The 25,260-nt window shown below is 33.7% G+C and overlaps 1 protein-coding gene across 7 annotated transcripts in view; it reads left to right on the forward strand.

The window, feature by feature from the left end:
• The window catches only part of ASXL3 (ASXL transcriptional regulator 3), a 174,242-nt gene that overhangs the window by 46,267 nt on the left and 102,715 nt on the right, over nt 1–25,260 (forward strand). For 2 of the 7 annotated variants that reach the window (XM_078346919.1, XM_035270834.3), the window contains exons 3-5: nt 3,304–3,512; nt 20,872–20,980; nt 22,235–22,343. In XM_078346919.1, coding sequence (XP_078203045.1) covers nt 20,903–20,980; nt 22,235–22,343 — 187 coding nt within the window. In that variant the 5' untranslated portion in view covers nt 3,304–3,512; nt 20,872–20,902. Of the gene's footprint in view, nt 1–3,303; nt 3,513–17,000; nt 17,819–20,871; nt 20,981–22,234; nt 22,344–25,260 lie in introns of those variants that run through there. The other 5 variants (XM_078346920.1, XM_035270835.3, XM_054244109.2 and 2 more) reach the window with 3 other exon arrangements.

The following is a 25,260-nucleotide window of genomic DNA, read 5'->3' on the forward strand; positions in this document are numbered from 1 at the left end:
TGGCATGCTGTTGCTAAATGCTTTATGTTTCTATAAGAAATATTATAGATGTTATTATAATATTTCATTAAAATATTATAACATCTAATATTTATCTTTTATCTAAAATTTCATCAGTAATTAGAAAAGGAAGTCTAGCTAGTGTTCTTTATTCAGATTCCATGACAAGATATAAAACTATTATTACTTAATGAAGCAGAGCCTGAATTGTTTATAATATATATAAATAAATAATGTTGGGGCCAGATGTGCTGGCTTATTCTTGTACTCCTAGCACATTGGGAGGCCATGGCAGGAGGATTGCTTGAGACCAGGAGTTTAAGATTGTGCATATATAGACTATATAGGGAAATATAGCAAGACCCCTTCTGTACAAAATAAAAAATCAGCCAAGTGTGATGGTGTATACCTGTGATTCTAGCTACTTGGAGACTGAGGTGACAGGATTGCTTGAGCCCAGGAGACTGAGGCTGCAGTGAATTGTGATTGTGCTACTGCACTCCAGTCTGGGTGACAGAGTGAAGCTATGTTTCAAATAAAAAACAAAACAAAACAAAACAAACTAATGTTGGGACTCCAATATCAGTGTACTTTCCTGATGCACACTCTACCTATAAGTAAATTATCCTTTATTAAATGAGATGCTTTCATGTAAAGTTTTAATGTTACAGTGAAAAAAAAATTGCCCTCTGAGTTACAAGTGATAAATTGTAACTTAGATCTTACTTGTAACTCAGAGGGCAACTTTTTTTCACTGTAGCATTAAAACGTTAGCAGCTTTTACCCATTTATATTTCCTAATTTGCCATGTTTACATGATATAATGACAGTTGTTTACAATGAATTCTAATTTATTTAACATCTTAGTGCTCAGGTTTTCTTTTGGTTGCATTTTTTGGGGGCAAGTGGTATATTTCTTTGGCTGCTTTCATACTTCGGCCACTTCAGCCTTCTGAATGTATAACACTGATGTAGAATTTCCTTTGCTTTCCCACCATCCAAACTCATAAGTGTTAACAGTAGTATTCTGACAGTACTTCTCTGCCCACTGTCTGTTAGGTATATTTTTTGGGGGGAAGGGATGTGTCTTAAAATCCAGTCCTGTATCTGCACCGTCATTCAAATTTTGTTTGAAATGTGATTATGAAGCTTCATATAAACAAAATGAAAATTTTGGGGAGAGACTTTAGGAAACAAAACCAATTTTCTATCTCTTAGTAGATACATATGTATGTAGGAAATAAATCTTCGGAAAATCTGTGTCATCATTTGTACGCTTCTGTCTTTGAGATCCTCAGTTTAATATTTATTGAATATTCATTGTATGCTAGGATCTTCCCATTATACTGAAATAGTTTGCTGCCTGTTAAACTAAATACAGCATAGAAAATATTTAGTTGTGAATAGTAATTTGGTTTCCAAGATTCTTGTAAATTGCACATACATACACTAATGCTTTAGCCTCTGTTGGTTATTAGGATCACTGCCACCCTAATACTCATTTATCATTTAAGTATACATTGTTAGTGCTCCTGGGAAACTTTCCCCAAAGAAATATGGTTTCTTCTTTAGTACCCCTTGAGAAATTTCTAGATTATCATTATTGTTGTTTTTTAAATAAGTCGTTCTCTCAAATAGACTGAATTCCAAGATAGCTGGTGGCATACCTTACTCATCTGCAGGTCCTGTATGATTCCTAGGTCATAGGGCCATCACAGCAAATGTTTGTTTGACTGAACATATGTTACTCAGACATCTTTAGTCAATATCTTTGTAAGGAATGGTTTGAGAAGATTTTTTTACTTGCCTGTGGTTGGAACCTCAAGTTATGCAACAAGAGGTCAGTATGTCAACCATGAGAATTTAAAATTTTAAGAAGAAAACTATTTCATATTACTAAGAAACCAAGTGAACTCTTATCTTTTAAAGTAATGTTTTCTGTTTTATGTCTAGGTGAGTCAATTCTTTGCATTATCCTTAGTGAGAGACATGTTATTTTTCATGAGATGTAGTGAAGTTAGTGAAGAGTGTCTAGGAAAACATAATGAGTATTATGTTTGCCATAAATCTCAGGTCCAAATCTGTCTAAAAGGTTTCTAGGTGTTTTACATCAGCAGAATAATTGACATAGGAACCAAAATATAAACCAAGTAGGTAGGAGAGGCAATACACCAACTGGATATTTCCAAGTTTTCTTTGTTTTAATTAGAGGGAAAGTAACCGACAAGGATGGAATGGGTCTGGCCAGTAGAGCAAGTTAAATGGAGATAAGAAGACAGAATTCTATTAACCTTGAGTGCAGTTGTATATGATGAATAGTTTTATAGATAGCAGTTTGACTCAAAAATAATTTAGGGTAAGTACATAGAAAATCATGCTGCAGTGAATTAACTCAATTTTGTTTTAGATGCATTCTGGAACTAGAAGAAGTTAGTAAAATTTGGCAGTGGACTGAAAGTTCCAGTTGTCACTATTATATCACTTTAGGTGAAGGGGACAAGCAAAGAGAAAGTAGTCTTCAATCTTATAATAATGGACCGAAGGGGAAAAAGAACAGTGAATTTTCTGGTTAAACTTCAAATACTCTATGTAATATCTATTACTTTGTTTCTAAAAACCCTATTCATTAAGGAGTTAGAAGGAAAACTGAAATTCTCTTAGTTGGTTTGAATTCTTTTTGCTTTTTATGTATGATAGCTCTTGGAGCTCCATTGATCATTTAAAAAAAATCTTACAATTTCAAGTTGTTATTCCTTCTAAGGTTCCTGGCCCTGCTCCATTATAAGCAGGTGCAATCAGTCTAGAGCTCTTTGTTTAGGAGAGAGTCAGATAATGCTGTCAAGGTGATGGTAGTTAGGATTATGGAAGTGGTGGGATTCAGGAGGCGTCAAGGCACGTTTGGTAATACCAAATAGATCTTCAGGAGTTAATCTGGCATTGCTATTCTATCTGCTGAAAGAGTCAAGGCTTTTTTTCCCTCTTTCTCTCTTTTAAATACTTGATTCTGTCCACCCTGTTTAGAAGATTAGCCTTGGAAACCAATATTGTGTTTTCTCTCTTCCCTTTAGGACAAACTATTTTCCATTTGGGATCACCTCAACTACCTTAACAGGTAGCACCAGGTCTTCATGTGCCTTCAGTTTACCTTCTGCTATGGAAAGGATCTTTTCTTGAATGTTCATATTTTCATCTTGAGAAGGCGATATATATAGGATTGGTTAAGCAGCTGTAAATAAATATGACAAAGTAGAAGAGTGGTTTGTGGGAGTTTTACTATATATACACATATATAATATTTTCCAGTCTGGTTTCAGACCCCGGCATGGCTTGGAGACAGCGTTGGTGTGTATGAAGGATCTTCCTCCAATGAAGGATTTGGGACAACTTTCCATGATGATTATATTAGAGCCTCAGCTGCTTTCGTGTTGGTCATGAGGTGATGCTGAACCGAATGCTTGAACTAGCAGGAGTGGCTGGGATTGCATTGGAGTGGTTCCGTTCATTCCTTCCGGGTAGGTACCAGCTAGTGATGTTGGGTGAAAATGGACATTGAGGGTCTTCCCGTATGGAACCCCATAAGAGTCACTCATTCCCCTGTCATATAGTGGGCATGAGAGGACAAATGGACATCTGAAGGCCAGGCAGTGCGATCTGAATGACTGGGTAGAAGGTTATGAGAGTGATCCTCAGATTGGTGTCGCTCACATATGTTATTTCTGTTTTGTCAGTGTGACAGTGCAGACTAGAATGGAAAGTGAGAAAGTGTGAATTGTTGGAAAGTGAAAATTCGAGAGGCTCTGGTGTGCCTTCTAATTTTTCTGTCTGAATTACAGTTTGTGTAAACTTTGGCCATATTTTAACCATGAATTTATCTAAAAATGAAAATTCTATGTAATATTAGATAGAAATGTTTTATTTTCCTTTCTTGTATATATCCAGAGCCTTTTCCCTGTGAACATTGACTGCATCTCCATGATCTTTCTTGCTGAAGTTGTAGTCTTCTTGTTCACTCTTTTGCTTGGGACCCATTTAAGCAAAGTAGTATGATGACATTAATACATATTCTTGAGGCTGATTTTTCCCAGTGACTGTTTTATCTTCACTGAAAGCCCTTCATTATTCTGACTTTGTTTTACTAAGAATCAAATTGGGTTGCAGTTTTAAGGAATTTTGCAGCGTAAATACTGTCTCTACTTTGCCTTAAACTGCTCATGCATTTTAAATTTTTGCAAGGAATATACTAGAGTTTCTCCAATTTCGAACATGTTCCTTAGAAATGTGGTGCTTCTTCTTGGTTATTTATTTATATAATATGATTTCAGTATTTTCCTTTAGAGTAATGAAAAGCTTGTTGAGTGTTGAACATGGAAGAAGTTTATGAGGTCTAAGAGTAGAATACAGGTAAATAACTGAAAAGAAAACACAGATGTATGTGTCTGTAAATATCATTAGAACTGTCTGTTGAATATCATTTTGGCAAAAGGGCAGGAAACTAACATTTTTGTATTAGCTGATCAATGTCAGGCACTTAGTCAAGCAGTTTCTATTTTTTAGCTCATTTATTCCTAGCAGTAACATTGAGAAGTGGTTGCTGTTTCTTCATATTACAGACGAGGAAAGTGGTACTGAGAGAAGCCAGGTATCTTGCCTAACTTCATCACAGTGATAAGTGGAAAGACCTGGTATTTGAGCCTGGGTCTTGCTCATTCCAAAGCTCAGTATTTCCATCACTGTGAGCCACAGGCAAGTGTCAGACTTGAAGAGGTGTCTCTAGAGAAAAGATTTTGAAAAGAAGAAGAAAATGATGATTAGGAGACATGAACAAGGAAGAAATGAGAGACATAGGAATATACTAGGATAATGTTTATTTTGAAAATTTTCAGAGTTTTCATTACACTTAGTTTGAAAAGCCAAGAAAAGGAATAATTTTAAGATTATCAAATGAACAGGTTTAGACTTTTGGATTTTCTGTCATTGTTCTGACATTTCTTCCCTCTCTGTGCTGAAAATGAACTAATGGTATACCCAATATTGGATCCTAGAACCCTACGCTAAGGATCTGTGCATGGAAGGCAATCAGGCGATTAGTAATTAACTGTTGGAGGAAAGACAGCATTTGAAGGCAAATATCAGGTGTTTACTGTTTATAAAAGCTTTTATGTTTTTAATACGTCTGCAAAAATTTTTCTATGTGGAACGTGGCTTACCACTGCTTTTAAGTGTAACACGGTATATATGACAGAGATGTGGTGAATTCTTGTGTCCTACTCAAAGAGTAACTTGTCTGGATTTCAGTAAATAGTTGTTTTCATCTTTGGATGAAGTTTGAATTAATATTAGTTTTCATTTTTACATTGATGATAGTTGTCTTTCATCATCACAATAGATTTATTTGAGTTGTAGCCAGAGAGAATGTTGTTTCTGTGCTTATAAAACCCATGTTAATGCTAGAAAGGTTAAAGCTGTTACTGTTATCCTAACTTGTTGTCATTACTAATTGTTACTGGTACATTAGAAAACAATCCCCCCACATCCAAAAAGAAGTAAAGTCCTTTACCTGTAATGATTTTCAATGTCAATGCTATATTTTATCTACTGCCAACTCCTGAAGTAACATTTATAATTGAATTCAGCACCTTAAGATTTCCTGACTTAGTTTTAGTGAAATATTGATTTCATGAAATTAGGTGGCAGGTATATTCAGGAACTATTTCCTGAAAGCTTTAAGTGGCAATATAAACGACCAAGAACATTAATTCAACTTAAATGAGTTGGTTGGAGTTGTGCTTACTTAAATAAGATGCTTGCCAAGTGGTCAGAAGCTGTGATGTCCCAAGTTGTGTTTTTAGGAAGTTTGAAAAATGAAGGGAAACAGAAGAATACTTCTTTTGTTACATAGACATAGGTAGGTCTCTATAATTTTAGCAATGGTTTAATCAGTTACCATTTAGTTAGTTGATTAAATAAGGGCCCAGATTTAAAATAATTTTTTCTTGAACTATTACCTTTGCTTTTCAATTCTCTTTTCTACTCCGATTACATTTACATATTCTCCTTTTTCGTGATTGGAATTGTTCTCTGGAGAGTCTCTGTGTGTCTGGTTGGAACATTGATATTGCTGTCAAACAATGCACAGGAAATCTTATTTTGTTTAAAGATACATTTCTCCTCATGGGTAATCAAAATGCACATTTTTCCTAAGGAATATATTTATTTCTATAAAACAAACAATATTTATATAACTGATGAGTAGCATTGCTTGTGGAATTTATTAATATGTATGTATAATTTTATAGTTTTTAAAAACTATTAGCCTGCAACATTATTATTTATTCTCTTTAAACACTTACATTGATCCTAGTTATCTTGACCTTTATTTTACTGGTTTTAGTGTATGGAAGAAGAGTATTAATATTGGCTTATAAGCAAATATAAGCATTTCTGTGACCCCCACCCCCTACTCTGAACTTACGTTTCTCATGAATCATATTTCCCTGAGGGTGAAATTAAAACAAGAGCTAGGTATATTGAATTTCTTTTAGGCCTACTACTGGATTCTTAATATGTATTTTTAAGTGTCACATGCTAAGTTTGGGGAAGGGAAGGGTGCTTAAATTCACTGCTCTTTCTATTTATACTTCCTTTCCAAAGCCACTTGTTTCCATAAGAGGTCTTAACTTTGAAATTAGTCCTTTTGTAAAGTTTGTTTTTACTTCCTAATTCTATCTACATCATATATATATATATATATATATATATATATATATATATATGTATTTCACACCATGCTAAATGACTATGATGTTTGAATTTCACGAAACTTATAGTTTACTGCAGAAACCTATGGCTTTTTTTTTTCTAGAAAACATGTTTAAAAAATATCTTTATATGGTGGTACTTTTAATCAAAATGGAAGGCCACCAGTGGACAAAGTACCCTGAGAATAGGTGGATAAAGAAAGAAGAGGAGGAGAGAGGAGAAAGAAGCGAAATTAAATTGGCACTTGTCTTGTGTTATGATTGCCAGTCTTAACACTAGTGGTTGAGTTATTTTTAGACATTTCCTTTATCAAACATTAAAAGGTAAAATTTTTCCCATAGCCAGCAAAACTCTGAGCTGAGTCCTTTTGACATTCTGCTGATCAAGGAATTTCAGATGAGTAGTACCAGAATTTTTTGGAGAGAAGGGTAGGAGAATGAATAAAAAATTAGGTAATGAACAAGGAAACTGCTGTTTTTCTTTCTGAACCATAGAAAGCAATTATAAATGATATTTTTTCTTCAACATGTAATATGCTGGTTGTGTTTTATGTTGAGAAATACTGACAATGAAAAATGTAAATATGAAAAGTCATACCACTGGAAAAAAATTAGAAAAATTTAAATGTAACATTTAACTCAACCTTTGACAGGAAAATAACTTTTCAAAGTTAGAAGCTGTAAAATAAACCACAAAGGAAAAGATGGAGATAATTGGCTACATAACATTTTCCATGTCTGCATATGAAAAACAAAACATTAAGTCACAAACCATGGAGAAAATAGTTTTAGTTAATATGCTAGAGGTATTATATAAAGAGATTATTAAAACAACAAGGAAAAATATGACCCTCTAGCATGATGGCCAAAGGATATCAACAGAAGAGGAGCTCCAATGCATAAAACTAAGGAATAAACAAATATGTGGATAAGCATTCAGTCTTACCAATAATCCTGAAAATTCGAGTTAAAGGATCCCATGAGAATTGTTTTTTAGTTCACCTAATAAATTAATCAGTCTTTGCACTTCATTCTTGACTCCAAGTAATGCATCTTGCTTATATACCGCTGGTGAAAATGTAAACCAAAACAATTCATTGAAAAGTCAGTTGGCATTATTCACAAAGGTCATTAAATAACCCATATCTCGTGAATTAATAATGCCACTCTACAAACCTAACATAAAGTATTCTTGATCATTAGAAAAGACTATTATGTGCATTAAGATATTCATATCAGTGCTATTTTAATTGTAATTAAAGGACAGTTTAAATGTTCACTACTGACATCAGTGGCTCAGAAACTTGGTTGCACATTTAAATCATTTAGAATGATTTAAGAAAATGCTGACACCTCAGCCCCACCCAGATATTTGTATTTAATAAATGTGAAGTTGGCCCTGAATATGCATTTTTTAAAATTTCCCTAAAATTCTAATATATAGCCAGGTTGAAGACCACTAACTTGAAACAAGTTGACAGAATATTTTAAACCCTTTGATGTGACATTTATGATGGTTTTGTAGTAATATGTAAAAGGATATAATAAAGTAAATACAGTATTCAACATTTAAATAAATTATAACTTTAAAATGGAAAGAATTAGGCTGGAAGAAAGTTTACAGAGTGTTTAGAGTTATGTTCAGGGGTTGGTATATTGAGTGATTTTTGTCATCTTTTCTTCAGTTTGCAGATGTTTAGTAAATTCTTGTATTACAAAGAGAAAACTATATATAAAGGAATGATTTCTTCTGGCCAGATCTCCTAGATAGCTTCCTACTTACAGGTTATTTCTACCTATGAATAGAGAGATTTATTATGCCTTCTAAAACAGTTACATGCTGATGCTAGGGTATACATCATATTACAATCAAATTCCTATAGGAGTTTTTTCCTTTCTTTGACCTTAGTAATGTTTTCTCATGGAATATAATGAACTCACATCAGTCATTTTTCTCTTATTACTCTACAACTATATATGTCAGTCGCTTGTCACCATTTTCTGAACACTCTCTGTGTGATGATAGCTCCTCCAGTGTTTATCCTGAACCCCACCATTAACTTTCTGATGCATGTACATATCTGAATTTTGGATGCATACTTTTAAATCCCTAAGTCCAGAACTAAATTCATCATATAGTCAAACTAATGTCCTTTGTATTGTCCATCTTAATTATGCCACCATTCATCTCTAGTCCCAGAAGAATCCTAAACTTCTCCCTTATAGCACACATTTTGTCAGTGTCTTGGTCCAAACAACATCAAGAAACCAGCCTGTTTTATTTATTTATTTATTTATTTATTTATTTATTTATTTATTTATTTATTGTCTTTGCATGTATTTCGTTACTCTCTCCACATTGCTGACTACCATTAGTTTTCTGGTGAAGCTTGCTCCACCTTCCCTGCAGGCCAGTCCTTCAGGCTTCTAATTGGTCTGTCTTTTAGATGTACCTCAGCTTAAATCTATCCTTGTGTTAATAGATGGACAAGAGCACTTTCCTTGTTAAAGTCCTCTGGGGCTTTCTATCAGCTCCTGCATAAAGTAAAGCTTTTGGCCATGGCATTTAAACTGTGGAACTATAAACATTATGCACCATGAAGTGGTGTAGACCTTCCCTCTGGAATCTGATTCCTATCCTATTCTCTCTTCTGCTCACTGCTCTGGAATCATGTCCCTGCACGCCACATTCAGTTCTCTCCATTTGTGCCTCCCTCCTTCTGCTTTTCCCACGTGGAATGGCCTTTTCATCTCCACCCCTTGAGTGAATTAGCAAAAATTTAAAGATTGATACTATCCGTCTTTAACTAGTCACTCTCATTAGAAGGTAATTTGAAAGTATGAAAATTTTCAAAGCACCCTTCCAACTGGAAATACAATCTTTTTATCTATTGTAGGGAGATAGTTGTATATATACAAAGAGAACTATATATAAAACTCTTTATTGTAGCACTTTTTCATAGATAAATGCAAACTAAGTGTGCTGTAATAAGGAAATACTTAAATTTTGATACAGTACCTATATTTTATAGACTCTTAAGAACATTACATGATATTAAAAACATTCAGAAACTTACAAGCTAATTTGCATTTTTGATGTTACTTTTTTGTAATGTCAAATTACATTTATGCCTTATACATCTATCAATATTTTACTATTTGTAAGCAGAATATACACTTGTAAAAAATTCAAATAAGAATTAATAAACTAAAATGTTAAAGTATTAAAAGAATTCTGTAGAATATTAAGAGCAAAACATGTTTTCATTTGTATTGAAAATAAATGTGAAAATCTAAACCGTAAAGTTGAATATATGCATATATATGAATATAAATACAAAAAGATCTGGAAGAAATCATGGTTGACCTTTAATAGTTATTCATTCTGAGGCAGTGGATGGGATTGAGGGGAGTTGAGGACTTGTACTTTTAACTGGATATAATGATGTACCTTTACACTTTCCATGTAATTATATTAATTTGCTTTCATGAAAACATTAGTTGAATCAAGGGAATAATCTGATAAATTAGAGAAAAGTTACATTGTGAAGAAAAACGTAATAACAAACCATTTTCTTCTGTTTTGAAAATATAGCAAAGTCCCCACATTCCAGCAAACAGTAGCTGGAATTAGCAGTTGTGGATGTGGCATAGTTGCTTCTTTTTCTTTTTTAATAAAGTCTAACAGAAAAAGCTGAAGTTGCTTTAATTTCCTCTTCTTTCTTCTCAGAAGCAACAATGTCATAGATTTGCTATGTTTTGTTGTAGTTCAGAATTTATACTTTTATTATGAATCTATAGGCAAAATATATCTAAATCTATAGCTATAACCTATTGAATATTTAAGTTAGTTTATTTTTCCTATAACTAGTAATGTCTTTTTGTGAAAGTATGTGTTTTTCTAGGGTCTGTACCAAAAAGTGGATTGCTGTTCTGTAGAGCATGCACAGTTTTTTTAAAAAAATGGATCTTGCCAAATGTCTTTCCAAATTGGTTATATCAGTTTATGCTGTCACTGGAGTATTTAATATTTCCCATTTCTGGATGTCCTCAGCCAACACATGGAACTGTCAGGCTTGAAATTTTGTTTTCTGTAAATGGTAAAATATTAACTTAAGCCCCCGAATGTGTTCTGAATGTTCGAATCTGGCAAGGTGATGTGAGGTGAACACAAAGAATCTTTAATAAAGTCAGATTCCTCAAGGAGCTAGTTGCCTTCAAGCAATGTGGTGGTGGACTGCACAGAACTAAATGCTACAATAGTAGCATAGGCTGTAATGCCTTTGGAAGTGCAGGGAGCATCATTGTGGACTGCAGGGGTGATCAGTAGGCCTTCAGAGGTGAAGATGAGGGGATCTTGATAAATGAGTAGGAAGAGAGGAGAGCAGTGGGCATTGAGGAAGAGGGAAACATGCTGAGAGGCAGCCTGATTGGAATGGACTTTAGAAAGCTAATAGTTAGGCTATTACTAATTGTCCTTAAAACCTTAACCAGAAAGGGATTAATAGAGCCTCAAAACACATGTATCTTAAACGTATTATTTTATGGCTGAGTGTATAAGGCCTAGAAAAATAGCTTGTATAATTTATATAAGCTCCCTCTTTGACGTCAAAGATAAAACTAATTAGAGACTTACTGGCTTATTTAGCTTAGACATCCATCAGGTTGATCTTCAACATGACCAGACAACCCAAGAGTTCCCATGGTCTTTTCTCCCCTTTCTTTCCATGTTTTACTCTCTTTCCTCTGATAGCTTTATACACTGCAATCGCTGGTCTTGTGGAGACAGAGATAGGTACCAGCTACTCTTTTTTGTGTCTTTATAGCTATGTTATTACTGAAAGATAATTTATGCTCTTTCCTTTTATTTCTGTACCTGTTTTTTTAAAAGCTACTCAAACTTCCACCAGCTGGCCAATTTCTGTGACCAAGGAGATAGTTTAATCTGGTTAGCCTTACTGGTGGGGAAATCAATCCTATTTTTTCGATGCATATATTGGAATCACATCATTAAGAAAGGGAGAATTCCTAAAAGAAAAGAATGCAGGGCATGTGAATGTAAGATGGCCACTGCAGCTTTTTGGTATGTAGAGTCCTTTTCAGACATCATTGCAGCCATGAATTTAAAAAGAATTTTGGTGATGTTCATTGCATGTGTTTTATGTTTACACATCCATGATTGTAACAGCTTTTATTGCAGTGATTCAATTTATTTCAGCAAACAACTTTTGAGTACATTGGTATTGCTTGTCAAGCAATATAAAAATAAATATATCTATCTCCTGTGGAATTTCCAAACTCGTTGGAAGTAGTAAGAGTGGGAAAGTTGAAGATGTAAGCGATTTTCAAAGAAAATAAACCATGAGAGATATGCAAAGTATTGTGATTGTTCTCGAGGAATGGGAATATCCTAGGTCTTAAAAGCCTTCCCCATAGGGATGATAGCCAGAGCAGACATTGGAAGCCACAGAAGCTTGGTGATGTCCTGAGTTGGATTGGATTCTAGGAGAGTGGTCTGAGAGTTGGAGAAGTTGAAGATGAGGTAGGTGCCAACTGTGTTGTAGGCGACCTTAATGGTAGCCTGAGGACTTTGTGTTTCCTTCCCTGGGCAGTGAAAAACACTGATTCAACAACAACAACAGTGAATGGCATGGCTAAGAAGCAGTCTGAAGAGTGTTTCTGTTGTTTCTGTTTTTAAATAAGAAAATTATCTGGCAACAGTATATAGGATGATTTGGATCTAGGAGTTGAAGCAGGAAGACCAGCTAGAGGTTATAGAATTACCTTCTTTGTGAATGAGGTAAACATTTTTTGAAATAGAATGTAATGAAGTAAAAATGTAAGGTTAAAGATGAACTTAGTTGGGGCATTGTGGAGACAGAATAATTGGAATAGTCTGAAAAAATGCATCAATCATGGGTGCTGGAAGAGGAGGATTATACCCACCACTGAGTGAGACGAGGGGGGATCAAAAGGAAGATCTGCTCTGAGGAGATGAGAGAGACGATTTTCATGTTAGATGTGCCATCTGTTGGGTAATATAATGCAGGTTAAGTTCCCCTTATTCAGAATGTTTGGGACCAGAAGTGTCTTGGACTTTGGATTTTTTAAAAATTTTTGGACATTTATGTTATACCAGTTGAGCATCCCAAATCTAAAAATTTGAAATCCTACATGGCCCCATGAGCATGTCCTTTGAGCATCATGTCGGTGCTCAAAAGTTTAAGGTTTTGGAGTATTTCAAATTTTCGAATTTGTGCTACTCAACCTGTATTGCAAATATATAATATTTTCAGGTGTATATAGATAATATTTGTAAATTTTCAATGCTGTTTATGCTTCCTGGATGTGTTTTTCAATTTATAAATTTATGCATGGAAAATAATCATTACACTGTATTTTTCACATAAAAAGAGAGCTTTGCATACTTTTGAAGTAATCTTTTAACATTTGCCTAATAAAATTAAACATTCATGGGAGTGCTGACTGCTAGGTGCTTTATTCCTAGTTATCCTAATTATATAAATTCACTATAACATTTCTCCAGGTATATTTTCTGGCATGCCATAATAGGAGGTGTTGCTAAATATTATGGTGCAGAGGATTCCTTTATTATATATGATCAGGCAACACAGAGTTAAACAGGATTTTTCAGATACTTTGATACATATTAATGCATTTTGTGAGTTTGCAAAAGGAGAATGCAACATGTAACATTTCCCAAACATATTTGAGAATATTTTTGAGCAACACTTAGGACAGCTGTCCCACAGGACAGATTCTGAAGTGGTCAAGTACTGACCATTGCTAACATGATGGGAGAGTATGAGTAGCTATATGTTGACTATAGAAGCTTACATTTTAGTATGAAGCTGACTTATACCAGATATAATTACAGTGTCTGTTTTTAATATTTGAAATTTGTAATTTTATTTTGTAAATTATAGTTTTTGAACTAATTGGAAATATTTTTTTTGAGCTTGCAGGGGTGGAGAAATAGGTTAAAAGTCCTGAAGAGCCACAAATGGCCATGAGTTGACTGCAAAGGAGTAAATGACATGATATATTTATACATGGTCACATCTCAGTCATCTCCTTGGTATAAACTAAAGATAACATTTAAATTCCAAATGGTTTTCTCTTGTTTGCAACATGCCTCAAGGCTGCCTTTCTGCTGAGTCTCCTGTCATTTCATATGTATTCAGAAAATTTAGTTCAGCTCAGCCTACATTTCTATTACGTGCAAAACACTGTCAGAGTACAAATTTATTTCAGGATAAGCTTGACATACATTCATAGTGTGCTTGATAAATGTTTGTTCAGTGAAAGAATTGTGTTTTTTCTTAATGATCCAGTTTAATAAAGAGGCATCTCAATTATAGATCTGAATTCTCTACCACACATTATGTATATATGTGGATGTGTATATGTGTATATATATGATAAATAAGATATATACACACAATATATATACACATGCATATATAGTGTGTATATATATATATCTTATAAGCTATATATACACATATATACTATACATATCATAAATAAGATATATTTATACATACACACTATATATGTGATATGTGTGTGTATATATATCATATATAATATATATATTTATCACATACACAAATATATATATATATTTGTAGAGATATGGTCTCACCATATTACCTAGACTGGTCAAAAATTCCTGGACTCAAGCCATTCTTTTGCCTATGCTGCACAAACTGCTGGGATTATGGGCCTCAGCCAACATGCCTAGCATCTGTCATATTTTCTTTAAGTTTCTTCTTCCTTTGTTTTCACTGGTGACATTACTAGAGGAAGATAATCAACAATGTCACGTTCTGCAGCCTAGTTCTTTATATTTGAAATCTACTCTGGGGAAGTCATTGCTATATGCAGTGTTGAGAATGGAGCAGATCACCTTATCATTTAGCAGCATCTGGCTTTAAAAAAATATATTTCCTTGAAGTGCTAAATATTTGCTTAAGTGCTTAAGTTAGCTTAAGTGGAGGAGGCAGTTCTATGGAGAGAGAATGTGAGACAGTGGAAAGAACACGGGCTTTGGAATTGGATTAGAATTTAGATTTCAACTGTTTCACTTAGTTGTTATCTGACTTCAGTAATACTCCTATTCTCTAAGCCTCGGTCACATCTATAAAACTGGGAATCATGCTTACATTTTGTGGTGGCTGTAAGGAATATAGACAGTAGTTATGAAAGCCCAGGCACATTATAGATGCTCAATAAATGGTAACTGTAGTAATAGATGTGTTGCTATCATTCTCCTTCCTGTCCCCTTACTAAGTTGTCAGTTATTTTTAATACTCTCCATATGTGAGAGACTATGGGTGAGCTGTGTACACATGCCCATGTCTTCACTTCTTTTTGATACTGAGATGAAAATGAAACTGGAAATTAAAATCTTTTTAAAAATTAAAATACTACTTCAGCCAGTTCTTTAAACAGGCTGTCAAATATTAATTTCTTTCCATCTGTCATTCTTTTTACATCTAGATGTTGGTTACTGTGGTTAGTAGTGGTGGTATTAATAAATAACTCACAATTTTTGAACACTTACAACATACCAGACACAGTCCTAAATACTTTATATGTTTTAACTCATTTACTTTTTGGAATAGTTCTCTATGACATAGTGAGTTTTATTATCCACATTTTGTAGTTGAAGAACCTGTGACCTAGAGATGTCCATCCGACATGACACAGCTCCTAAATGGTCCCGACCTCGTTGAACTCAGGCTGACTGGCTTGAGAGTCCACAGTCTTCCTTGTTTTTCTCTACCACCTTCCCCAGCAGAGGGGTGGTAATACAGCATATCGTGGCATGCGTAGTTGTAGAGGAACAATTGTCAGTGTCTAGGTGTATACATTCTTTACTAGATGTCTGTAATTAAAGATAGCCACTTCACTTCCTATTTTAGTTGAGGGTCTTTGAAAACTATGATACAGATCATATGTTATAGTATATACTAATATAGTGCTATTTCTTAATTTCCCTGTAGAGCCTACTGTCTGGACTTTGTTGTACAGACAGACGTGTTTATATCAACCAGAAATACACATTGACATCTGGAGTTCAAAAGTCTTTCTCTAAATTTAAGAATTAAAGTATACGGCATATATTATTTGTTAATCATTTTTTGCCTCAATCCCACCTGATGAGAGTACCAGGACCACATTTTAACATTACTTTAGAGATATATTGAATATTGAAAAACACGTGGATATCCTCACATAGAAAATCACAAAATATCTTCCTTTGAAATATGACCTATCTCTTATTTGATGGGTTATTCCCATTTATATCTTTTCTAAATGCTAAACTTTGTTATTCCTCTTATGTTAGTGCTAGTGATTTTAGAGAGACCATGAAGTCTAGGACACCATTTCTTCAAAATCAGATTTGAGGATTACTATAGATTGTTTTGTATTGGAATTATTCAGGTAACATATATAACCATATACATATATTACATACATATATGTTATTCAGACAGCATATATAAAGGACTCTGAATTTTAAGATTTTATTTTTAGTTATTTTAGAGAGTTTCTTATTGACAGTAATATTTCTCAGTAAGTTCATCTGGACTTGATTTTTGTAGGGTAATTTGTAACCATCTATGTTACTGAGTTGTCGATTGATGTAGACTGGGTTCCTGTGTGTGTCTGGGAGCCATCCTCATTCTTTTCCACTAATAGGGACATGCCCATTAAATAAATAAATCTAATGGTATATTATTAATTTTTTAACATTTAGAAAACATTTTTGTGAAGTATAACATATACATAGTTTAGTCTATAAATCATGAATAATTTTCACAAAGTGAACACAGATACTGTATCAAAAGTATCACCTGTACCCCAGAGACCCACCTAACTTCCTCTTAAAATATATTCTTTATAATGCATTTTCTCAAAGCTAGCATTTGAAATGCTTGCTATTATTCTTTTTAGAAATAATGGAAATATAATTATTTATATTAATTTATATTGATAACACCTAACACAGAAACTAATTATGATGTTTAATAGCTGCTTGAATTTGTTGAGTTTTTATGCTTTTGTTATACAGGATTAATTTTTTTTTCATTCCCATATTTTTAAAAAGTTAAAAGAAATGTTTGCAGGAAATAGCTTCCATCTGAAATTTTTATTAAAGCATAACTAATATGATAAAATAGTTTAAGATTGTTATTAAATATTGTAAATCATTATGTTATATGCAAAGGAATAGTGACCCACAATTATATTTTCTTTGTCTTGCCTGTAAGTAGTCTTCTAATAGCATTCTCCAGGTATTCTCTCTGATTTTTAAAATTATTTAGTAGATAGGCTCTTCATTCCTTTCACTAAGTATTCACCATCAGTAAAATTGTGTGACTTCCATCAGCAATTTGATAACATAAAGCAATAGCTTTTCTCTATTTCACACAGTACTGGGGCTCTGTAAAGCATCTCTAGGGGTTCTTTGATGTCTAGACAGTTTAAATTATGCTTGCTCCCTTGCCTCCAAATTCCACCCCTGTTCTGCTTCAGGAGTTGTGGGAAATGAAAACAAACTAGAAGGGTCCACAGCCTTACAGTCCAGGGGGAAAAACAAACAAGTAGAATAAGCTGTATATCTACCCTGGCAGGTGTATAGGAAAGGGCCCAGTTACAGGGGATGGGAGAAAGAAAAGAATTGGGGACAAATATTTTCCTGCTTATTTGTTTCTAGTTATATTTATCATATGGAAATATATTGGCTTTGTGAACAAAATGTAACTATTATTGAAGTATTAAGGAAGAAAGTCAAAATCACCTTTTAGCCCAGTGCCCAGTTTTTTCCTCCCAACCTTCGCATAGGCAGCCAGATTTGACTTTGATGGGTTTCCTGTGTATTCCTATTTGTTGAAATGGTAAGATGAAGAATTGTGTTTGAAGAATTGTGTTTTAAGTTGGATAACTAACTTTGTTTTCTTCCTTTCTTTTTGTTTTCCTTCTCTAAATCGGGATATCATGGTTTTTCCAATTCATCTTGTTAGAAAGTAAGTAAATTTGAAATTTCAGAGATTTTTAAATTAAAACTTTGGTGTTTTATGATTTCATACAACACACACTCTCATACACATACACACACACACAGCTACAGGATTTTGAACTTCTAAATTCCACCTGAGGTGATGAGCTGATGAGCTCTTACAATAACTGTGAAGAAAATTGTGTTGAATAAATTAAAAATAAGAACCATTACATAGAAGGAGTTTATTCTAAGAGTACAGACTTTTAAAGCATGTGCATCTGCCTCATTTTTTACTCACAGTTAATCATTATGTTTAAAGTATATATATGTGTATATACAATACATAGTATACTTGTCAGTTCTATTTTTTCTGAACATAAACATAATCAAATTGCATAAGTAAGGCTTTATTTTTGTTGAATAGCACTTAAGACATTTCTGCAGGAAAAGTGGTCTAAGTTTTCGATAGTTTATGGAATTGATGAAGATAGCAGTAATAAGTAAATGATGTGAAAGGTTTTTGAAATACATTTTCCTGTGTATATTTTATGTTGGATGAATCAGTTACCTATTAATAAGTATTTAACTCTTTTGATGCTTATTTTCCATTGTTTTGAAATAAAATGGACCAGAATGAGTAGTTTTTTCTTCAAGGAACGAAACTTATGTGCTTAAAACTAAGTGACTAATCAGTGAGTGATTTTAGCTTTAAAATTTTCATTTGATTGCAAATCATTTTCTAATGCAAATATTGTATAGTTTTGAAATAGAACAAGTTTCATATGTTTCTTTTGGGAAAGATTTATAGAAATTGCAATAGGCATTGAGACTTTGGAGATGTGATTGTGAATTACATATTTTTAAATTTTTCCATAGTAAATCTTGTGTTTATTGACTTAATAAACAGTATAATTTAATAATATATTCATGCTTAATAGAGCTTATTATTTGTAGAAAACTGGGGACTTATCACATATGTTTGCAGCAAGCACAGCGTTAAATGGCTATTTAATAGCCAATTTATCTTCTACAATTATCTTCAGCTTGCTATACCTTAGAAAGGAAATGTAAATTATAGTAATGTTATATTTGTTTAGTACTTAGTCATTGCCTTTAAATCTGTATTATTATTTAACGTGCTGAATCTGAGTTCTTGGAATAATATGCATTAGGGCCGTAGGAATAAAGAGAATAAACAGCATTGTGAGGTTTCATATTAGGTGAACAATTTTATTAAGTTGTATTTTAAAACATTTTACATTATGTCATTTTTATGTATTGGATTCTATTTTACATGTTGTGTTAACATCTTTTTGCCAAGTCCCTGCAGAAAGTCTGTATTTCTGACAGTTCCACTAAATTAAAACTCCAAAAATCTGGCATAATCATTCTTAGTTTCAGATTTTCTATGCTTTTGTCTGAAGAGTACAATGTAAAAATATGTATTTGCAGTATTCAGTATAACATGTATTACATAATTTATTTGGAATTTATATTTCTGGAGAGATGAATATGTTTTACTTTATAGATATGCCTGGGCCACTTTAAAATCTTTTGTGAGAAAATAATGAAATGAGGTCTGCAAGCTTGTAGGAGCTTCATGAGAAAAGATACTACCTAAACACGTTATTACCATGTGTACGTTAATGTTACAGCTACATTATTCTATGAACAAATTTATATTAAGATGATTCTTGTTCCCTGTCAAATTCAATGGAGGCGTATTTATATGTTGGCCCAGAGAAGCTGCTTCCTAAAAAGTTGTCTTTGTAGATTAATACTTATAAACCTTTATGACCATAGTGCATATATATGCTGCCTTGCTGTTAAGTGTGTTCTGGCAATTCAGCATATTTGACTTCTTCATTTTACTGGTGAGTTTTCATTATAAGTAAGAGATTTCATAGTCTTGGTTTTTAGAAAACTTTTAATTAGGAGCACAAATTATATAATTATCCTCAAAATTTAAAGTTAGAATTCTGAACTTACAAAGTTTGAAAGCTTCATATCCTAAAGGCTGTATTGTCTCAGAATGTGAATTAAATAACCATAATTCCTAAGAAGCAGGTGAGGGTGGTGGAGGGGTAGGGCTTTTAACTAAAACTGGTTTGACCCGATATTGATATTTCGGCATAGTAGAAAGTAAAATGTTTATGGATGTATCATTAAATAAAGGCAAAAATTGTAGCTCTGAATTCTAGCTTCTAAATATTAGTTTGCATTCAAAACAAAACATTTGTTCTAAAATCTACCCCAGGAAATATATATATATATGTACTTTATGTTTTATAAATATTATTCACATATATGAACTCACTCTAATAATGTTTGGACATATATACTTTGATATTTTAAATTGTTAGTTTAATGTTGTTTGATTTCTTTAAAAAGTGATCTTAGAATCCAGTCACTTGCATGTTTACTACAGAATTCTGTTAGCTGGACAGAATTTCCAAACACCTATTCTTTGATATGTCTGAGAAAAGGATGTCATTGTAGAGGCTGTATCAGAGGTATAAACACATACATACATTCTTATTTGGCTATGTGAGAAATGCAGTCCTGTGAGTAACTTAAATACTTATAATTTTAAATCAGTTCTTCCCTGGTTTATTATTCTTTTGTTGCTTTTCAACCTATGGGATAGAGCTGCTCTTGAACTTGGTGGGTTTTTTTTTTTTGATCATTCAAGTACAACCATCAAGTTGTATGTAATATTTAATAGCTAAGGCTTTATGGTGTTATTTGTAAAATAACACCACATAAATATTTGAGCTTCGGTTTCTGTAAAATGTAGTATTGGTTACTCTATGAATAAAAGCATAATTTCAATTCAAGAAAAATTTGCCTGAAGGCCTTAGAAGACAGATGCATCTGATTAACTTTGGTGAAACTGGACTTGGCCCTTTATTGTAATGTAGATGTTTTCTGGGTTGGGAGGGTATTTTTAAAAGGCATGCAAAGAAGCCTTTTTTTTTTTTTTTTTTTTTTTGAGAGAGAGAGAGGGACTTAGAGAACAGTTCTGCAATAGAAGCTGTACCTCAGACTGCTTCATTTTTGCACACTTTTATTTTCTAGTGGAACCTCTCCATTAGCCTGTCTGAATGCAATGCTTCACACTAACACTCGAATAGGGGATGGAACATTCTTCAAAATCCCTGGAAAGTCAGGCCTCTATGCTCTCAAAGTAAGTTGCATTCTTCTACATATTGTTATTACTATGTATCATGCATTTTTTCAGACATGTGAAGATAAACAAAATTAGATTTCGATGAAGAGTAGGAGAATGACTTCTGTGACTTTTAAATGTTTACAGATGTCTTAAAAATGATTTCATATTAAGAATAAACAATGACACTTTGCTTTAAGGAAAGCATATCTGTGGTTTTACTCCATAACATATGGTAATGTAGAATAGTTGTGGCTTCCTTAAATTCTTGATTCTTCAAAATTTATGGGGAGGAGTGTCATAGGTCATTGGCCAGGAGTTTAAGATAATCAGAGTTACCATGAACTCTTTAACTTAATGACCATCAGTTGATATACAGGCTGCACACCTGTATGCCTTTGTCTTTTATAAAAATAAATCATTGATTCATTCTGCTTAAAAACACTAAAGTAAATCTAGTGTTCAATTTTAAAAGAAATCGTGATGTCAAGGAAGTTTTACTAATAATGCACACTTGTATGAGAAGAAGAAATAAAAGCTCTGGATAACCGAGTCTTAATTATTTTAGTATAATTATTTTAAAGGCATTCCCATTTCCATCTAGGGGAAATGACATCTGAAATGCAAAATTCCAGAAGAAAAAGCTTATAATCTACAAATGGTTGTGTAACTTGGAATAAGTAAATTCATTGTGTTATTTCTTAGAAATTAGAAAGAAGTATCTAAGTGATGGATTCTATTTAAAGTTAATTAACTACTTATAAATTTGTGTGTTTTTTTTAACATCAAAAGTTATACCTAGACAACAAAGCAGGAATTCTTCTTTAGCTACTAAGCATCAGGCTGTGGTCCACTGTGTGTGTTTCAGAAAATAAGACAGGTTAATCAGAAAGACTTGTAATTTTTCCATTGCTTTTTGTAGCAAGTTGGGTATTTAAGTAACTGATTAAAATTCTGAGTTTTTAAGCCATTTCTTTACATGAGGAAAAATGTAGAATTGAAAAAAAAAATGGAAACAACATATGTCAAAAAGAGCTTCTTTTTGGTATAGATTTTAAAAGTTTATCCGCAAAAAAATCAACAGTAGCAATGGGCTTTACCCAGTAGTAGTTGTTTTCTTAACCCAGGAATGATTTTTCATTAAAAAGTAAATCAGTGTTGAAATGTTAAGTCAAAATAAGTGATCATACTTTAGGTTTCTTCAAGTATTTTGAATGTTTTTAGTTGCTAATATATCTTCTCCATAAATCATCACTTTTCAAAATAATATAGAAAGAGGAGTCGTCATGCCCAGCAGATGGCACGTTGGATTTAGTCTGTGAATCTGAATTGGATGGTACAGATATGGCCGAGGCAAATGCCCATGGAGAAGAAAATGGAGGTAAGTGTGATGAATTCTAAAATATAATCCCTTGTTTTCTTAAAAGTTATATAGAATGCCAGTGATTCATTAACTGAATTGCCTACCATTACCAATACAATTTTCTTCTAACTTTTTAATCCTGAGATTTATCATCAAGGTGTTTTGATTCAAAAAGGATACTATCTAAAAGAAGTATATAGTTCTTTGCTTTTTTTGTTTTTTAACAGTACATGTTTCCTGAATAATTCTTTAAGTATTAGTATATTTCTCCTGCAAATTGAGAGGGTTACTGGGGGTACCTAGTAGTTTCATTCTTATGGGAGGATTGAGAATGCAAATGTTTTATTTCTGATGGTTCTTATTTTTCCTGTAATCACAAGTAGTTTTATAACAGCTTTGTTCCCTGGTTTGTCTTTTGCAAATGAAGCTTGGTTTTATCATTCCTCAGAGTGAAAAGAGGGCTAAGTAAGATATTTTCTTGTGAGATACTTTTGAGAAGCGAGTGACCCTTCCAGAATTTTAAGGGGGGCATTTTCCACCTCTGAATTTTATCCTCTGAATTTTGTATGTGAACTTATTTTTGTCTTCCTCAAGACAATTATATTTTGATTCTTTCAGTGTACATAATTCTGCATTGCAATTTCGGCAAATCTTTGTCCCACAATAGCTGCAGTGCTTTCTTCTACTCTACCCACTGGTTCCACAAAGGGACCCAGATCATGATTTGAGAGAAAACTGTGTAATTAAAGTCTCTGTCAGTAGACTCATAGGAATCCGTAAATTACCTTTAAACAAACAAACCATAAAGGATTTTTGCAGAAATATTGTATTTCAGTAATAACCCAAAGTCATTCATTTTATTAATGGCCATGGAGTCCCTTTGTTTGTCCTGTGCCTGCTCACTGAACGCTCTTGCCCTTTAAACTTGTGCTTTCTGATAGATCCCATAAGACTGATACTGCTTTAGTCCCTCTCTAATCTGTAGCAAAGGTTGTGAATTTAATATAGGAAACACAGCTTATTGTCTTAAGAAAATCACAAGAATGGCTGCAGACTGCTTTATGGACTATTCTACTTTTCATCTGACTTGTGGTCCCTAATCCTATACTTTTGAGCATCTCCTAATTGTTGGGGTAATGGTGTGAACCCTGGCTGGTCCTTGTGTTTAGAGAGAGGAAAATTCAGAGAATCACAGTAATTTCTGACTTTATAAAAGGGTAGGTGAGTGAGGCACACTTTTCCCTTTGAAGAGGGTGAAGGAGAATCTTATTGCAGTCGCTGTCAGTGTGGCACTCGTGCCTGGGTGAGCGCTCATGTGCTCTCTCAATATATATATATTGAGCTTCTTTCATGTGCCAAGACTATTCTTGACATTGAAGTTACAGCAGGGAAAAACAAAAGCAAATCTCTCATGAAGCTTATGTTCTTTGAGAGACAGAAAATAAGCAAAATAAATACCTAAAATGTATAGCTTATTCAGTCGTGACCAGTGATATGGGGCAAAATAAATTAGGAAGTTGGGGATTGGGGGAGAGGGTTACATTCAGAAAAGACCTGAGGGGCATAAGTGAACAGGCGTTCAGGGGAGAGAACTCAAGGAAGAGGGAATAGCAACTACAAAGCCATTGAGACAGGAGAGTGCCTGGAATATTCCATAGACAGCAAGAGGCTCGTGTGGCTGTGAGGTCAAAGTGAACAAGGGAGAGTACGGTAACAAAGCCAGGGGAGTTACTGGGGCCAGGTTATATGGTACCTTGATGCTGGCTTTTGTTTTGAGTGAGATATTAAGCCATTGTAGAGTTTGGAACGAGAAAGGCAATGACCACATTTGGGTTTTATTAGGATCGCTAAGTACAAAAAAAGATACAAGAACAAGGACAAAAGGAGGGAGACCCATTAGAAAGCTATTGTAATCTAGAGGAGAGGTGCTGGTGATTTGAAGGAAAGTAGTAGCAGTGGCTGGGATGAAAGGTGATTGGATTCTGGTCGATCCAGCAGAAGCTGCTGACAGATAAATGTGGATGTGAGACAGAGAAAGGAGTTGGGAATGACTCCAGAGTTTGACTATGTGAGCAAGTTGAACAATAGCATTGTCCTTAGTTTAGATCGAAGAATCTTCAAGGGAACCAGTTTAGGGGAGGGGGATTGTTGAGTAGGAGCTCACTTCTGGACATGAAATTCTTTTTCAATGTCTCAGTGAATGTATTAAGTAAATGATTTTATCTGTCTGAAAGGTATGGGAAAGATCCTTGGAGATACTGATTTGGAAGTGGCCAGTTTATAGGTGGTATTTAAAGACAGGAAACTGAATGAGATTACCAAGGAACTGAAGGTAAATAGAAAAGAAAAAATCCCAAAGACTGAGCTAAGGGGCACTTGAATTTTAAGAGGTTGGAGAGAGTATAGAAAACAATGAGACTGAAGGTTAATGGACATAGTATTTTCTGTCCTGGAAACCAGATGAAGAAAGTATTTCTGAGGATGAAGTGACTTAAATGTGTCAGTGCTTTTGATAATACGAAGTCATGATGAAGATTAGAAAATTACCACTGGATTTACCTTTGTGAGAGTATTGATGAACTTGCCAACTGTAATTTTGTGGAATGGTAAGACCATAGCCTGAATAAGGTGGGTTCAAGAGAATGAGAGGAGAGAAATTAGAGACCACAAGTGTAGACAATTCTTTCATGGAATTTTGAGTTCTGGGGAAGGAATGGAATGAGAAAATGGCTGGAAAGGAAAGAATCAAGAGACAGTTTTTTAAAAATGGGAAACCAGTATTAGAAAATTGTTCACTAATGGAAACATTTCAGTTGAGGAAAATTGATAATTTGGGAGGGGTGTTCTGTTGCCATGCCTTGGTTAGATGAGGGAGAATGGGACATATTCAGCAAATGGAGAGATTGGTCTTAGCAAGAGAGGTAGACAGGTGCTC

This window comes from Callithrix jacchus, chromosome 13, assembly GCF_049354715.1.
Source record: "Callithrix jacchus isolate 240 chromosome 13, calJac240_pri, whole genome shotgun sequence".
NCBI lineage: Eukaryota > Metazoa > Chordata > Mammalia > Primates > Cebidae > Callithrix > Callithrix jacchus.